Genomic DNA, 17,711 nt, shown 5'->3' on the forward strand with positions numbered 1-17,711 from the left:
TGCAAGCAAATCTATTTATTGAATTATTTATACATAATTATAGGCAATAGCGCAAACAAAATATTAGATCTGGCTGGACTTTCTTTATATTATTTATAGTAATAAGCTTTGTATGTATACATTATAAGGAGGGGCTATGTTTAGTAATCTTTACAGCAACAAACAGGTTTCCCAATATAATGCACATAATTGTCATTACCGCTTGCAAGACGACATGAGCCAACGCATACAGTTCTTGCTGTGCATACATGCGTACGGTCATACAGTATGTGTAATAAAGCGCCTAAAAGGATCTGTCACAGATAACAGATGTAACCGGGCTCAGAACTGCAGCAGTAGGAGATAACGGAGACGCGCCTGACTCTCCTTATACACCAAGTACTCACTCTGGGTGAAACATGAATTTTGAAATTTGGACATTTGGATGGGTTGTCCTAGTGGAACTACAATCTTCCGCCCGTTCAAAATCAGTTCACGATCCTTAGACGGATCTGCAATAGAGAAATGGAGACAAAACCCGTGAGAAAGGTTCAATGGCGAAAGACACAATTTATTTATATTCAAAATGTCCATGTTTAAAACGTTTTGATTGTTTCAAAAGTATTTCCGCTTACAATATTATATAAATGTGACGGAGCGTGTGATGGAACCGGAGAGGACTGAAAGCAAGCCTGCTACCCACAGATTATGGACCCTGTCTCCCTGCCCTGGTGAGTGGGTCTGTTGTCCTCGCCTGGGACCGGACTCCCCAGTCTTCAAGTGCACCCCAGTACTGGCCCCAGTTCAGTCTTCTTTTTAAAGGGAAGATATGTGATGGAATTACATTGCTAGGCCAGACAGAGACCCCCCTTGAACTATGCAATCTCGTGGGCACTTGCCCACATTCAGCCTGGGCATTTGGGCCGTGGTTCCTCCTGTGGGGGGTAACTTGTAAAAATGCAGGTTGAAATGTACAAAGACTATCTGCTCACATCATGGGGAGCCCCTTCCATAGTCATTGTTTCCCTGCATCTTAAGTTAGTTTTTAAATTGTTCTAGTTTAATCTTGTTTATCTTCTGTGATGTAATTCAATTATGTACTGATGCGATTGAGCCCTTTTGTTCTGTTGGTTAAAACCTAGTTGTTGTCTTGGTGTTTCTCTGTATAAATATTCTATATTCTGTTCAATAAAATGTTCATTCTTGCTGTACTCAATTGAAGGTAGTTGTGTCTATTTATTGGGTACACATGATTGTAAGCTTGCGAGCCGGGCTCTCTCCTCCTAATGTATCGGTTTGTCTTAGTCTGTCAATTCTTGTCTTGTCAGACCCCTTGAATATATGGATTGTATTAAGTGCTGCGTAAATTGTTGGCGCTATATAAATAAAAGATAATAAAAATAATAATAATGGCAGGGTTCCAAGGTGCGCATGCTGACTGGTGCTGAAAGTGATCTCGGCGAGTGACTACAGCTCTCTTGGTGAACCCCTTACAATAACCAAATAGTCTTTTGGGCCACTAACCTTAACTTCGGCTAAAGGGGAAGTGTAACCAACACAGCTTTCAGCCAAACTAGATCCAATTAACAAACCTTTTGTTTGTCAGTGTAATTGTTTTGAAGACATTTAATAGAAGTTACGGTCTTTGTCTCAGTATATGGCACAACTACCATAATCTAGTGAACTCATCATTCTGCCCTTGTGAAGATTGCTGTAACCAATTAACAATCATTAACAACTTCACAATGGGAAGGAATAATCATTTACGATACATTTCTCCAAGGTCTACACAAAATGTAGGGTTATAAATATATTTTTTTCCATCTGTATACCATTACTTGGCTTCATTTAGGGCATAAAATGGACAATTAGGAAAACGTGACTTCTTCCTTGAAATGTCGAGCTATACCACTGACAACCGTAAACATTTTTTTATTTTAAAATATATTTTTGCTACTTTGCGCAGTACTGTAGTGGTGAACTATGTTCTTATATTTAAATCAGAGAATAGATTTATTTCCCTTTATTCTATTTTTCCCTGTAGCTCTTACCTGGTTCGGTAAGTCCACGCGCCACTACGCTGTCGTAGCCCTTAGGGGGGGCACGTAGAGAGGGGTTATTTTGGGTGATGTAATGCTCCTTACCCAGGGCCACTTCATTTAAAAACATGATCCCCAGGTTCTTAGACGTCCGTCCAACTGTAAGGCAACAAAATTCACATCAATGCCTTTAAGATAAGAAACCGCACAGCACACAGTTTACAGTAGCAGAGGCTACATTTCCACATTCACATCTCACATTTCAACCCAAATCCCCAAATAAGTACCCCGCAGCGATAACCTTACCATAACCTGCTGATTTACTGTTCTCCGAGGCGAAGTATATACCCCGTCCCACACGGCCTCCTGAATGGGGCATTATGCGGAGGCCAGTTTTCAGAATTGCAGCTACCACCGCTATGTTTGTGCCGTGCCAGAGAAGACGACGGTTGTCAATTTCTCGATGAGCGCTTATTCTCTCTTCCTGTGGAGAAAGGGCCAGGATTTACAGTAGCGCAATAATAGTATTACCATTGAGTTATATGATGGTTATTAACTGAATAGGAAGCTGGCGGAGTGACGTAGTTTCCTCACTCATTTCATTTTACAGTATGAAGGGCCAATCCATTCTTCTGCTCCAAGAACAGCTTGGACAGCCTGTATGTAGCATACTTTAACCAGCGAGAGATCTTAAAAGTTACATTACTGATTCAACTATGCATTATGCAGGGCCAGTTTAACCCTTCTTGCAGATACATGTGCCAGGGATGTCCCTTTGTAATGCATAATTTGTTCAGAGCATTGAGTCTATTGTGGACAATATAATGAACAGGAGATCAGCATTACGAGAGAGTACAATGGGGAGCAAAGCTTAAAATATAGTATGGGATGGGGCATCTAGTGTTTCATCTGGGCATAGCATCAGTGTGTGTGGGAAGAGACCTTAAAGGTATGTTAAATCTGTATAAGCCAAAATAAAGATGAGCTGTATTCCGTGATGATACAGTTTATATAATTAGACACCACTATACGATATGAGAAGATATAACATCACAGAGTGACATCAGAATGATGCAAGGCAGCAAACCCTAACAGATCTGGTTATTATAGAGTCGCCCCAGACTGGTCTCAGGGGTGGTCTACACAGCAGCATATTGGGGATAGCGGTTTAACTTCATTGCAACTGGGATAGCAAAATATCAGGCCACTAATCTACCCGTCAGGACTTTCTTGGTAAACCTGGACAAAAGGTATAAACCATATGCAATAAGCCTAAATCACCCTGTGAGTATGTAAAACTATATGGTTGCTTAATTTGTATACAGATTGTTGCCATGACTACCATGCTTTAGCATAGAAGCCTGTTTCCAGGTTACCTTTGATCATAAAGACATCGTAGCAAAGACGCGAGATGTGAAACAAGCTTCTTGTCAGTCGTATTCAGCTATCATATAATAATTTATGCAAAAAAATAATCATTAATTATGTAAAAAAAAGTGGGGGGATCATGAAAAAAAACTGCTCTGTAACCAAAGTGCATCATTAAAAGTAGTATCTATAAAGGCTGCTAATTACGCGATACATTAATGGTACCTTTATATTCAGGGTCAGAAAGAAGTAAAATATGATAAACTGATTTTAATGGGGACAAACCTCAGGCCCCAGGCTACCGCTGTGTTGAAATACAACTATAGAACAATTTAGGAATACAACTATATTCGTCTGGGTCTGAGATTGAAATAAAAGCTGGACAAGAATGCAGGAATGAAATGATCATCTTGTGACCATGAAAATAAATTTAGCATCTTGAACCATCCTAACCCTAAGGGAATTATTTAAGCAAGAGAGCTGCGATTTCACAACCCTCCGAATGTATTATACAGGACCAAACCCAGAGATCCTTTCTTGCAACGAGAGCTTGGCAGCAAAATATTTTGAGCCCTCACTTATTAAACTATTCATTATGCAGGGCCAGCTCAGGTAATACACACAAGGGTCGGCCCTATTATAGGGAAATCATTGGGTAGAAACTGCTGCTCACTTGCAAACTAAAACTGTGATCTCACACATCAGCGAATAAAAACCTGAAAACCTGTTTAAAATGGCCTGCCTATATTACCACTGTATAGGCTCATATGGAATATTTCACCAAATATATATTTTCTCAGGATTAATTCATTTTATGAAAATATATATTTGGCAAAATGTACCGTGATTATAAAGCAGAAGATCAAACAAATATGACATGTTTCCTGCAAATTAAGCATGTAACGTTGTTTAATTATATATGAGGGGTGATTAAAATACAGAAACACAAATTGCCTTCTAAGTAAGGGAAGAAGTATATAAAGGAGTCGTACTGCTCACCTCAGTCTCTCTGTTAACACACCACACATTCAGAATCTTCAGCCGATAATAACTGCAGCTCGTATTCTCCACATAGGTTTGAATGATCTAATGGAGACACAAGAAACAGTGTATATACACATAATATTCATCTGCACACATCCCGGCATAGACTTTTGCTAATGGGGCTTAAGTTTCACCTTGTATTCCTCCACTGATGGATCCAGGAGACTGAGTTCGCATTTCAGGAGCTGGTAGTCAACGTCCAAAGGATGTGGGACTTCAGTGATCTCTGCTTCCTGTTCCTGCTTTAATTTATCTGCCTGCAAAGTCTGAGCCAACTCAATGTCTGCAAGGACCTGCCAGAAAAAAAAACCGAGGAAATAGAGAGAATGAAAGGGAGATCCGGTCTGCATAAAACTGGAAGGCAGAAAACATTAATGTGACATTAATGGGGCTTTGTAAGAAGGTATAGGTTGAAACTTGGAGAAGCATGTCCAGCAATTAGTGGACTACTAACATTAAGCCAGGCTCCTTTTTCCTCCCTAAAAAGCACCCCATAAAGCAAATGATTTGCCTGGCTTTACGGGAGACCCAGCAGTGAGGACTGGCATAAAAAAATACATGTGAAAAAGTTATGGAGAGTAAATAAGATGCACAGAAACAAAGAACATATAGCAGGTATTCACTTAGAACAAAGATATGGTACCAGTAGCATGTCCTTCTTGGCCTGTAGCACATCCAGGCTGTCAATGACTGGTGGAGTCTTCCTTCCGAAGTTATGTGGTATGATGGTGTAGAATTTGGAGGTCAGCTCGCTCAGCTTTTGTTTGCTTTCATTTCTATCCAATGCCGCCTGGAGCTCTTCCAGAGCCTCAAAGCCCTTGGCTATCTGTGCCTTACTCAGCTTGCCCAATGGCATCTTCTTTATATCTGCAAGAATTAGCAGTCTCATTTGGCCCTGGGTCATACTGTCATTCTATATATATATCTCAATTAATTCTTCAATCCACTACTCTTTATCTTGGTCCCGTGTGAATGTGGACAGTGTTATTCCAAGACATATTACTGATTAAACTAAACACAACACAAGGCCTGAACAAACCTTGCAAGAAACTCTCACTGGGTTTGACCCTTCATATTGCATGTCGACATGTTCAGCTCCGAGGTTACTGATTCATGTTGTTTTCTAACATCCTTCTGTTGTCTTATATTACTGTTTCTTTACATACTCTCATTGTGTCCTGAGTAACCCTACCTAAAGGTTGTAACTTGTCCTTCAATGTGTACAGAAAGACTCTTTATGTTGCATCTCAAACTGTCTTATCTCCTGTTAATCCTCTCATATAAATTCTCAATTCTCTTCAGATTCATTGTATTGTCACTGCCCTTTAATCCATAAAATCTATTTGTTTAATATTATTGGTCCCCCCTCATCATCTTCTGGTCTCTCTGGCTAACTTGTTTTTTCCTCAACCATCGTCTGTACCTAGATTCATAGTCTGCATGGCATCCTTGAACATGTCAGAGCTAAAAATCAGTGTCATCAGGTCTTGAGTTGGCTTGTCCAGGGAGCAGGGTTTCACTTTCTTACATACTCCATCCACTATGTCAACCTGTCGAGTAGATGCAAGCAAAAAAGAAAGTGAGAGGGCCGAGGTTAAATTGGGATTCACAATATTTGCGTGTATAAAATATCCTTTAACCCTGAATGAATTGATATGTAATTATTACGATGGTTCTGTTGACTATTCCATATCTAGAAATGTTACAAATAATCTAAATTGAAGATAACCTCCTTTTCTAATAAATATATTCATCAACACCAGGAAACCTCATGCTGCTTTCATCTATCATTGGGCCATAACTCAGAATGTATTCTGGATTTAGATATCAGAACAAGTCATTGTGCATGTGTTAGATCACTACACATGTGAAGTTATAATAATATCATGGAACAAACACCGGGGTTTTTTAATCAAAAGTTATAATAATGTAAATCAAAAAGTGGCATAACTACTCTGGCTGGTCCCCTAAAACATCATTATTCCACAGGTGGCCTTCATCAGTAAATCCAATGATCTGCTTAAGGTCCAACCATGGTACCTCCTGTGCTCTGACAACAGCTTCCCCTGCCTCAGTATCGTCATCAGGCTCCACCTCGATCATTGTGTACTTCCCAGGGTGGGGCGTAAAATCCCCTCGCTGTGACCACAAATTCTTTGTTTTGTCCTTAAACTTCTTCTCAAAATCTTTTTTTAGCATCATCCAGGTTTGCGAATGAAGTCAACTTGGACTGACCAACCTCTCCCTAAAGATAACATAGAAAAATAAACATTAAAATTTAAGACATTCAGTACAAGATCAGATCCTCCTGAAACCTGGTGGAACAGTTCCAGTATCAGTTAATTCAGTAAGTAGAAGTATATGTATATAGAGTATAAATGCTAAGAAATACTTACAACGCGACCCCAGCGAGTCCAGCAATGGTAATTTCCATTCTGAGCGATGAGTTGGATTATGTAAAATTTGTTGTTATTGCTTCCGATATTAGTCTGGTTCAACATACAATCATAATCCTCAAACACCTGTTGTATAGAACATTGTATTTAGACAACAGTACATTGTGAGAGACAGCAATAGAGACAGCACTATTTATGCCTCTCGTTACATGTTTACATACATGATTAGCCTTTGATGACTATGTTATGGAGTTACATCTTTTCCACTTTCTGGCCAGCATCATGGTTTTAATACAACCGCCTCAGCTCTGTTATCTAGGTACCTCTGCAAAAAGTCGGTTGGGGAGGAGGTGCCGCTGATCTGAGGTCTGAATAAATGACGACCTCAAATATATGATGAGGTGGTTTTTTCAGATGACCTTTTCTTAAAAAAAATCTCTTCTTATAGTCGAGCAAATAGGGTATATCTTGTATACGTTGCGAATAACCTCGCATTAGGTAAAATATTGTACTGTCTGAGTCTTTCCTAACAGTTTGATGTCAACATAAACAAACACATTTCTCCTACCGCTGGTCTAGTATACACTGGATCTGTGCGTAGGCACCACTGGTTTCCATACCTACCTGGCAGTCACCAACATGGCTTAAAGAACAGGCTGAGTCAACCTTGGCCTTTGCTTTCTTCCCAGAGGAGGCCTTCAAGGCGTGAATGGTACTTTGAAAGCGATCTGGGGCCTGGATGACTTCTTCATTCACCTCCTCCTTAACCTCTGCTTTCACCTTGGCTTTCTTGTTTTTTCCTGCACTTTGGGTCTTGGCTGCTGCTTTTCTTTTAGGAGCCATTCGGTGCCCTTATTCTGGAGATGGTGAAATCAGGTATTATTAAAATAAGAGAGGGGTGCATCAACACCTATATATCACCTATCCAGAAGTAAACAGGTACACATGGCAGGACAGTCAGTATAGATGATTCTGTATAGAGTGTTGTAAAGCTGTTACAGAATAAAAAAACATAAATGTGAATTGATGATGAGGGAACACATGCTTGGACCTTGGAGCTTTGAAGAGCACATGTGTTGTATGTATTCCCCAGCTTACATTTCATTCCAGGTGAACACGCCATCCCGTCACTGAACCGTCTTGATTGCCTGACAAAGGAGCTGTGGCTCAAAGACATCAATGCAACTAACTTGTTGACATGGTAACTGAGCAGGTTGTAAGTGTTTTGAACAAACATTCAAAGAAGCTACCTTCTTGGAAGTCAGATTGTACAAAATCTACTATGATACTCTAATATCAATGTGATGTAGCCATATAGACATAAAAGGGTCCGCAGCTTGGGAAACTGATTGGGCAGATCACCGCACACCAATTATAATTGTAAATCAAGTTAATGATGGCAAGGTGGTAGAAATGACTCTATGGCCAATAATGATCCTATAGAACCCTGTTAACCAGTAACGTCCCATTCAACCACTCTTGACACAGTAATGTGCCTGGTACCCTAGGTGTTGCCCTGGCACTATTTATGCCCTCTCATCTTTGTGATGCTGAATCCTCAAAGCATGTTTGCTAATTTTTTTGTCAGCTTTTAAGGAATGGCTTCCGTTAGGTTACCACTTGGGCCATTCTGTCACTAGATCAGGTGCCACTAAAAAAACCTTCACACACAAAATATTGATATTTTGGACTATGGCTGTCAATGGGGAAAGGGAGGCATAGCTCAGGTACCTGATGAAGGCTGTGTACCTGGGCCATTGGGTACCTGGGTTTCACATTAACGGGTGTATTTCGACCTTTTTCAATCCATTTTTTTTTCTTGTTATTTATTGTAGGCCAGGGGTGTCCAACCTGTGGCCCTCCAGCTGCTGCAGGGCTACATCTCCCATAATGCTCTTTTAGCTAAGAATCTGGCAGAGGAGTATAGGAGATGTAGTCCTGCAACAGCTGGAGGGCCGCAGGTTGGACACCCCTGTTGTAGGGTCTATTGTCTACAATGGTGAAAATGTTTACCAGCTTGAATATAAGACACCTTAGGTTAACAGGGTCAACACAAAACTTCCTGAGCTTAGCTCTCTAAAAGTCATTATACTTCTCTGCGTCTGTTTTACACGAGACTGAACGAGATTGTCCAGAGGTAGACCCTGTTTAGTCTCACCAATTGGTGGTCTAGCCACAGCAACAGAAGGTGGTGGAACATGTATCCTACTAACACCTGAAGTGTCCAAGGTGGCTGTTGTTGGATACACTATACAGACCTGCAAGGCACTACGGTTCACCATGTACACACAAATTAACACTATTCTTTCTCATGCCCTGTGGTTGCTTATGAGATCATCCATATATTTGCATCTCTGGCCTTAGTCTGTTAGTTTGTGCAGAACAGTGAGTCAGATCATTAACATCTCTAACATTCTCAATTCCCAACTTAACCTAACTCCCAGCACATGCAAGTAATGTACGCCAAACTTCCCAAGCACAGAAAAGCCTCTTTACTGCCAAGTTTCCATAACGCACTTCTCTTTCAGACCTTCAGACAGAGGGGGGTTGGGACGATACGACACAGAAAAAGATCGCTTCTATTACACTCGCAGTGCAATTATAATGTGTGATCACTGATCTGTTACCATATAATCTGTGCCAGGGATCCTCCGGTACAATGTAATTCTGTTCTGCAAATCCTTGTTCTCTGTTTTTTTTTCCATCTGCTCATATCTCATTCTGCTTGAGATTGTTTGTGTTCTATTTCAGAAGACAGGCAACCAATACTCACCTGCCTCTGTGTCAGTGCAAAGTCCCCGGCTTCTGTGGCGGTGACACACAGGCCCTACGGCACAATGTTCTATAAGGAACAGAACAAGCCACAGCAAGTCTAACGCCTGATCGCCACTCCTCCAAACCCCTCCCTGTGTCCAGCTCTGCCTCCTACATGACTGTGAATTACACCCATCCCAGGCAAAGATGTACAACAAATGGTTTTAAAGGGATATTGTCACGCATACATACTGTATTTATATATGAGAACAAAACATTGACATAATAAACTGTATTTTACTTCATTAATCTTGTTGTGAAATCCCACAGGCCCGCTTTTCGATTTATTTGTATTGTTAGCCTTTGTAGCACCAGTGTACTGAGATACAAGGTGGGTTTTCAGAGAGCTTTTGAAATTTGCAGATAAGGGAGAATTTTCTGTACTGTTTGACCTGGCTTTGTGCCCACTCACACTCATACCTGGGAACTTCTGAGTTCCGGCTACCCGGAGCCTTCCCTTGCGGGACGCAGGCAAGACTGTCCGCTGACGTCAGCGGGCAGTCCCGATATCGTCCGTGGGCGGTCCCACTGATGTCGCTGGGTGTTCCCGCTGACGTTGATGGGTGTTCCCACTGACATCAGCGGGAAACAACCCCCAAGTAAAGGGAAAATGGGCGGAGGATTTGGGTCCTGACCCGGAGAACTGGTGAGGCGGTGCTTCACCTGGAGATCTCTGGGTCAAACCAGACATGCTCACACTGCTTGCGTTTTGTGGCCTGTAAGACTGTGTTTAAAAGTGTTTGCATTCCCTGCAAGTGGACTCCACTAACAGACTGTGGACAGGGCCGGCGCCACCTACAGGCAAAGTAGGCCCCTATTCAGTAAGCTCGCGGTCACTATGGGGCTTGTGGGGGTGGAGCCAGGGGGCGACAAAATAATGTTTTGCCTAGGGTGGCAAAAATCCTTGCACCAGCCTTGACTGTGGGACCCTGACTGCTTTTGAGTCCTTGTCTCTGTGTCTCCTGCAGCTCCGCTTCTTCTCTTACCTCTTCTTCTTCTGTCTTCTTTCTTTGTCCGCTTCTCCCTGGTATCAGCTCTGTTGATAGCTCTTCTCGGAGCACTTCTGCAAAAGGGTGCAGCCTCTGTGCACCGCGTGGACTGCCTCTCCCCCGTTTTAATAAATGAGGTAGAGTCTGCCCACGTGGTGCGTGCCATGGCTTTGCCCCTTTGAAGAAGTACTTTGAGAAGCATGGTCAATGGAGCTGATACCGGGGAGAAGCAGATGAAGAAAGACGAGACAAGAGAAGAAGCAGAACTGTGGGAGAGGAGACAGGGACACGAAAGTGGCTGGTGGAGAAAGTTGGGAGACATTGTGAGGGAATTTGTGGGAGACTTGAGACCTCTGTGCGCCAGTGTATCATCGGGGAGGAGGGGGGACTAGTCCCTTTTTGGCTTGTACATGAATCGCACATTTAATGTGTAGCATTTCCAAGGTAAAAATAATGAGCCTGAAAAAGCTGTTTTGTCTCATTGCTCCAAGTATGCAGCAGCAGCGGTTACATACCTCCCAAATGCTGCTGTTTAAGAGGGTCCAAATCCATATGTCCATTTTTCCTCCTCCGATGCTAGAAACTCAGAATGATTGCTGGTCATAAGGATGGGATACACTAAAAATAGAGGGTCAGAGGCTTAGATGTCATGTAAGGACATTTTACTTTACTTAGAGGCTTTATAGATAAGTGGAATAGCCTCCCAGCTGAAGTGGTAGAGGTTACTGTATGGGATTTGCATGTGGCTATCCCAAATATAAAGCAAGACTGAGGACTGATTAGGGTCTGACACCCGGAAAAAAGGGCAGCCTAGATGAGCTGAATGTCTTATCCGCCATCAAATTCTTTTTTTAAATGACGTACTTTAATTCCATAAACATTCTTGGTTATATTCTTGGAATATGTGGCACAGGTGTTTTCACACAGCGATGCTGTTGCCTAGAAACCAGCAGCAAGCAACACGGGCCTTTTATTACCATGGAAACGCAACCTTCCATCCGACGAAGTGACGACAGCAGCGGGCGGTCCATTCGAATTATTCCTGTCCAATAGCGAAATACGTACTAGAACAGCGGTAACATCCAATAGGCTTTCATGGGGCGGGCACTTTGAAGCAGCAGCAGCTAATGGGTGTACGGTGGGGTTGACCGGAAGGAACTTGAATATCTACACGTGGGTCCGGTGCTGTCTGCCGAGCATGTCTGGCCTGTTTATTAAGAAAGGAACGGAGGGTCCCGGGAGGAGACGTCGTGCGGAGGTTAGAAGGATATTATGAATGAATGTTGAATACGTGCCCTAGTAGAGAGGGATCATGCGCGATCTCGTCACTTTACGAAAGTTAATGTTATCCCCGTTATACAGTAAGGGGTCCGTGGTCCGTGACCATGCAGGGGTTAATATTCCGTTAATTGGGTTATAATAGATTGCACAATATGTACTAGGGAGTTAAACTCGTTTTGGGCTAGTTGAGTTGATTATCCTATTCCTGGCCGATGAGTAGAGGTGTGTGAATGAGAGGGTCTAACTTAGTGCCTTGGGATCTGGCTCTGGGCCTTCTGTGGTGTCGCTTTGTGGTGTTTATGTATCTCTAAATCCGCCCTTAGACGAGTCTATATTTACAGTCCACTCTAGAGTTTAAAATGTTAGTTAATTCAACACTATGCTGTAAAGCAGTCTATGGTGCTTTAATTAGACTAACCCATTGATAAAAGTTGCCACAGACGCCTATGTTAGGGTTATATTGCTTTAGTGGAAATAAGGAAACTTTAACTTCATGGATTTGCATGATTTCGCCAAAATAAATAGTTGCTGGAGTTGAAATAAGAATTTTAAGCAGTCTTCCCAATGTTTGGATCTGAGTAGAGTGTTTTTTATTTGAGCTTAAGTACACTCTTGACATATGTCTCCATTACAGGCTGGGGATACAGAAGCCGCATCCCAAAAGAGAAAGAAGAGGAAAGGAGTAAACTTAAGAGAAGAGATAGAGAGTGACTCTGATACTGAGAGGTATGTTCTCTCCGCTTCGTTCCAACATCCAAAATCTGTTTTTATCATGATCTAAATATTTTCCGTTCCTACTTAGTGCACCAGTGCGAGCAAAGCCTCACGAAGATGAAGAAGATCTGGAGGAGACCGCTCAGGAGAAAAAGTTACGGCTAGCCAAAGAATATTTGCAGCAATTGCAGGAACAAGGTTAGATATAGTTGGCAGCGTGGTTGTGGTTTCATGCATATGTCACGTGTGTCTGATGTTTCTGTTTTAATTAAATGCTTTGTGTTCTTCAGAGGAGGAGCAGCTAGAAGATGAGAGCCAAGATGTCATTGCAAGTAGACTTCAGGAGGATGTGGTACGTTGGCAATGAAGAAGAAGAAAAAGCTTTTGTGGCCCTCGTGGTCACTGGAGGGGTGTCTTTATACAATCTTTGCAGCTAATGATATTTTCTTTTCTTTCGTTAGTTGGAGCAACGTGGGAAACTTCAGCGTCCCTTAGCCAAAGAGGTATTACGTTTTGTTTTCGCCTCTCCTCCATCCCACTGACTTTTCAGTCTGTGCTTCAGTTTATTATATTATCATTTTTTGTCTCCCAGTTAATACCCCCAGAACCATCAGAGATTCGCCTATTCCGTGGCCACCAAGGACCCATCACCTGCCTTGTGATTACTCCTGATGACAGATACGTGTTTTCTGGCTCTAAAGACTGTTCCATCATCAAATGTGAGCGATGAAAGTGGGGTGTAACGTGGGTTCAATCTTGTGCTGCATGTTAAGTCGGTTTGATTTCTCATAAATGACCAGTTCCATATAAAGCACGTTAAGCATTATTCTTTGGTCTTCATGCACCTTGTCAGTCTCAAGAATAACATGCGTAGTCTATTCTGTTTTCTCCTATGTGCTAAATCATGCGTGTTTGTTTATATCCAGGGTCTGTGTGTGATGGGAAGAAGGTCCACAAGATCCCAGGTGGTAGAAAGGGTTGTGAAGACAAACATGTTGGACACACTAGACATATTCTGTGCATGGCAGTGTCCTCGGATGGAAAATATTTGGTAAGGAGACGGGTTGTCTTTACATATCCAAGCTCTGTACTTACGGAAATTGACATATATAGGCATACACCGAGGGTACATAAGCATTGTTCTCCATATCCCCCAGGCTTGATGGTGCTTTGTGAATGATGACATTACTGATCGCTTTTTTTTATCTACACAGGCATCGGGTGACCAGAACAAACTTATCTTTATTTGGAACGCTGAAACATGTCAAAACCTTCATAAATTTCAAGGACACAGAGATGCAATATCTGTACGTGATTTACCTCCCTCCTTATCTTTCCCTTTTTATCTTTCCTTCCACCGTTTTTCTAATTTGTTCCTTCTCCCACCCACATTATAGGGGCTTTCTTTTCAGAAAGGAACTCACCAGCTGTTCAGTGCTTCACACGATCGCTCTGTCAAAGTCTGGAATGTATCAGAGAATTCCTACATTGAAACATTGTGAGTTGTGTGTTGTTTGACTAAGCTGAATTGGCTCAGGTTGTAATAACGTAATATATTTATGTACAGATTATTTTACCAAGCACTTTCAAACTATATATGGTACTAAAACCCCTAACCATAACTAAAAATGTAAGTAAACTTCATAATGATAAATGCTAAATATTATTTTTCCAGGTTTGGCCACCAGGATACAATCACAGGCCTGGACAGCTTGAGCAGGGAGAGATGTGTGACCTCAGGTGGTAGAGATGGGACTGTAAGAGTTTGGAAGATTGCCGAGGAGACCCAACTTGTGTTCAGTGGCCATGAGTGAGTAGGGGCCTAAAAGAAAGGCTATATAGAATTTTTGTTTAAAAAAAAAAAAAAGCATAAGGATCTATTGCTCAATTTCCCCAGGGCTGTATAAATTTATATAGAAGTAAGGAGCCAGATTGATATTTCTTTATGAGCCAGCAGAAGGTACGGCAATAGAGATAACTATACAATGGCTGCTGTCTCATGGTAAACTATTCGAGCCCTGAGTTAGCCATATTCATTACTGGAAATCTGTATGCATTTAAGTTATTCTAATATGTGCTGGGTTTGTGCGGCTTTACGTCTTTGACCCAAGTGCGCTGAAAGCTTATGCTAGTTTCTCATTTTTGAGTATAGACGAGTGTTAAGTTTTTCTTCAGAAATGAAGATGGATTCTAAATCTCTCGCAAATTTTGGGGGTTTTAAATACACAGTGTCCTGAAGAGCCACACATAAATGTATACTTGTAACCAATTGAAATGCAAAACCTTGCTACAGAACCAAAAAAGTACACGAAGCTTAAGAGAGGCACAGGCAAATTGACATTGGGTTGTCCAAAAGTATTTGTTCATGAAAATAAGTTTGAGAACTTGATTTTAACATCTCTGGTATGATGGCACCAGTCATCACTAGTATTCATATTGCACAACTAGAGCTGTAGGTCTTGGTGCAGAGAAGATCCAGCTAATTCTGAGAGCGGTATAAACCAATGGAGGCCATAATATAAAAAATACAATTTACAATGTCAGGGAAATACTGGGAATTACAATGCTTGGTTAAGTTGAAGGAGACTCTACAATCTACCTAAAATAAGACTTTCGATGCCTGCATCAGCCTCAAATGTGTTCTTATTTACTAACCGTTAACTAGACTTGGCCTAATGGTATCTACCTTAAGACTTAAACATCAAAATGTACATGACATCCTAGAAGGTCTACTGTTATACCAAGGATCCTACTTGGCAAGGAAATAAGCTTTCTAGGCTATTGCGCGTTGGAAGACAAAGCAGGTTGCATTACTTCTGATTGCAAGCAGGTGTCTCACTTTCACCACTTTAAGATGTCCAGCACAGAGCTTTCCCAACCTTGGTGTGAACGACTGCTTTCTAATCTCAGATTGTGTAGTGAGCACTAATCTATGATCTGCGAACTAGAGGGTGCACTTAGGGTTTTGTCTGAAGGCTACTTGGCGGATGCTGGAATCTGCTTAAGCTCCTGCCCCCACCTTGATATTCTACAGAAGGTTCTAAGCAGATCAACATTTAAATCTCCCAGTTGATAGAAGAGGAGGGGGGGGGGTCACTCTGGAAAGGCTTTGATATAAAAAAAAAACACCTCAATTTACCTTGTTTTGTTTTTAGAGGATCAATTGACTGCATAAGGCTAATAAATGAGGAACACATGGTTTCCGGAGCTGATGATGGGTGAGTAGTTTCACTCTATGCCTAGGTCAGGTATGGCATTCTCGCTGTCATGTGACATGTCACCCGCAAATTCCACGTGCCCTTTATTATGTACAATATACATACTTGCTTGCTAGCTACACTTAATACAACATACTATTCTGTTATCCTCCAGATCCTTGGCTCTATGGAGTGTATCCAAGAAGAAGCCACTTACAAGGGTGAGGTGTGCTCATGGTCAACATGGAGATACTGGTCTGGAGCAACCATACTGGATTTCTGCAGTGTCTGCTGCTCTCAACAGTGATGTGGTTGCCTCTGGTATGTGTCTAAGTTTGTGTGTTTGGTGGATGTGACTGACTGAATAAATGTAAGGGCCACCAGCTCTACTATTCTGTTCCTCAGTCATGATCTAACCCTTCTGTATCATTTGAAGAGATTTGTGAGGTTTTTTTCTTCCTTTCTTCTCTCTTTAGCTCTTCTTGTCCAATAATTTCCCTCTTCTGTCTTCTATATTCTACCTTAAATAGAATTTGAAAAGCTCTCCATTGTTCTGGGGCTTTTGTTTGTCCAAGCAAGGACAAATTTTACATTGCTGCTAGAATCTACATATTTTAACATAACTTCTTGTCTTTGTCTTAGTGTATTGCTTAATGAAGTCTGTCATTGCAAGCTATTCCTAGAATGCCGGGTTTGTGTCTTCATAAGATGTGCAGAAGGAGTCTTAGTTTCCTTTGCTGTTAGGCCCGATGGGCAATGGTATACTTTGGTGATACAAGCAGTGTACCTTAGGCAAGAAGCAAGCATCCTTATATGCATTTTTCAGATGCCTAAGGAAGTAAACATACCACCGAAGCAGCAGTTACAAGAGAAATCCAGAAAAAAGCAAAAAATGGACTTGTATTAAATGTACTGGTTAATTCAGGATACCGGGAACAAAAGAACAGCCTAGGGGTGTAAAATTACTTAAAGATATTGGCAATTTTAAGAGGGCTGTAGAGTGCGGCTCGGATGCAGAATGGGATTCTAGCAGATTTTAGACTTAAGAAATGCAGCTTTTATTTTTTTTATCACATTTAATTTTAAAAATGTATATAGGCTTTTTTTTGTTTTTTCATCTGTTAAGAATTTTAATTTTTTATTTATTACATTTTTTTAAAAAATATGTTTTGGTTTTGCTCCAGGTTCTAATGATGGCTTCTTGCGACTTTGGCGTTGTGGAGAAGGGTTCAGAGGCCTGCATCCTCTATTTACCGTTCCCCTGGTGAGTGTTAGATTTTCCATCAATAGGGAGGGAGTCCTTTTTGTTTTTTTATCCTTCTACTTTTTATTTTTATATATATATATATATATATATATATATATATATATATATATATATATATATTGTATTATATTATATTATATTATATTATGTATGTATATAATGTTCCTCATGTTTCAGATTGGGTCTGTGAACAGCCTGCAGTTTTCCAGCACAGCTGATTTCCTGGTGGCTGGAGTAGGACAGGAACACCGGTGAGTACAATGAAAATATATACACCCCTGTTCCTATTGTAAGCATCACCTCCTAGCATAAAGTGGAATTAATAATTGTTTTGATCAAATATTCCTTTTATTTTAGGCTTGGGCGCTGGTGGAGGATAAAGGAAGCCAAGAATGGCCTGTATATAATTCCTTTCAAGAGGAAATTGCCTCTCAGCGATGGATCATGATCCTGCATTGATTCTTTTTTTTCCACCCCTTTCGTACATCAGTACCGCAGTTCTCCTGTATTTGCGCCCCCCCAATGTTTCAGAAACTAAATATAAACATTTAATTATATAAACGTTTTGTTTCACGGCTTGTGTTTTTTTTGTAGGAACTAGCTTTTCCAAAAGGCTTAATTCA

General features: G+C 41.2%; 2 protein-coding genes across 2 annotated transcripts; one reads left to right on the forward strand and one right to left on the reverse strand.

The window, feature by feature from the left end:
• Positions 1-9,750, reverse strand: PARP3 (poly(ADP-ribose) polymerase family member 3). The gene is given in 12 exon segments (XM_053469799.1): positions 1-491; positions 2,031-2,177; positions 2,325-2,502; positions 4,386-4,472; positions 4,565-4,723; positions 5,074-5,297; positions 5,854-5,980; positions 6,471-6,623; positions 6,625-6,675; positions 6,827-6,952; positions 7,451-7,683; positions 9,454-9,750. Coding segments are annotated over 11 exon segments (1,641 nt in total). The 5' UTR covers positions 7,670-7,683; positions 9,454-9,750; the 3' UTR covers positions 1-321.
• Positions 9,751-11,723: 1,973 nt separating this feature from the next.
• Positions 11,724-17,661, forward strand: RRP9 (ribosomal RNA processing 9, U3 small nucleolar RNA binding protein). Its single transcript, XM_053469466.1, has 15 exons — positions 11,724-11,887; positions 12,545-12,636; positions 12,713-12,822; positions 12,915-12,976; positions 13,086-13,127; positions 13,217-13,343; positions 13,551-13,675; positions 13,839-13,931; positions 14,022-14,122; positions 14,300-14,434; positions 15,780-15,842; positions 15,997-16,142; positions 17,006-17,085; positions 17,266-17,339; positions 17,446-17,661. Exons 1-15 carry the CDS (start codon positions 11,828-11,830, stop codon positions 17,534-17,536), a joined length of 1,401 nt encoding a protein of 466 aa, XP_053325441.1. The 5' UTR covers positions 11,724-11,827; the 3' UTR covers positions 17,537-17,661.
• The last annotated feature ends 50 nt before the right edge of the window (positions 17,662-17,711 follow it).

The sequence above is a fragment of the Spea bombifrons genome, chromosome 6, assembly GCF_027358695.1.
Source record: "Spea bombifrons isolate aSpeBom1 chromosome 6, aSpeBom1.2.pri, whole genome shotgun sequence".
In the NCBI taxonomy this organism is placed as follows: Eukaryota; Metazoa; Chordata; class Amphibia; order Anura; family Pelobatidae; genus Spea; species Spea bombifrons.

Coding starts and splice junctions, on each gene's coding strand:
- RRP9 (XM_053469466.1), top strand. CDS start 11,828: ATGTCTGGCCTGTTTATTAAGAAAGGAACGGAGGGTCCCGGGAGGAGA. Junction 11,888..12,544: donor GGAGGAGACGTCGTGCGGAG/GTTAGAAGGATA, acceptor TCTCCATTACAG/GCTGGGGATACAGAAGCCGC. Junction 13,676..13,838: donor CCTCGGATGGAAAATATTTG/GTAAGGAGACGG, acceptor TTATCTACACAG/GCATCGGGTGACCAGAACAA.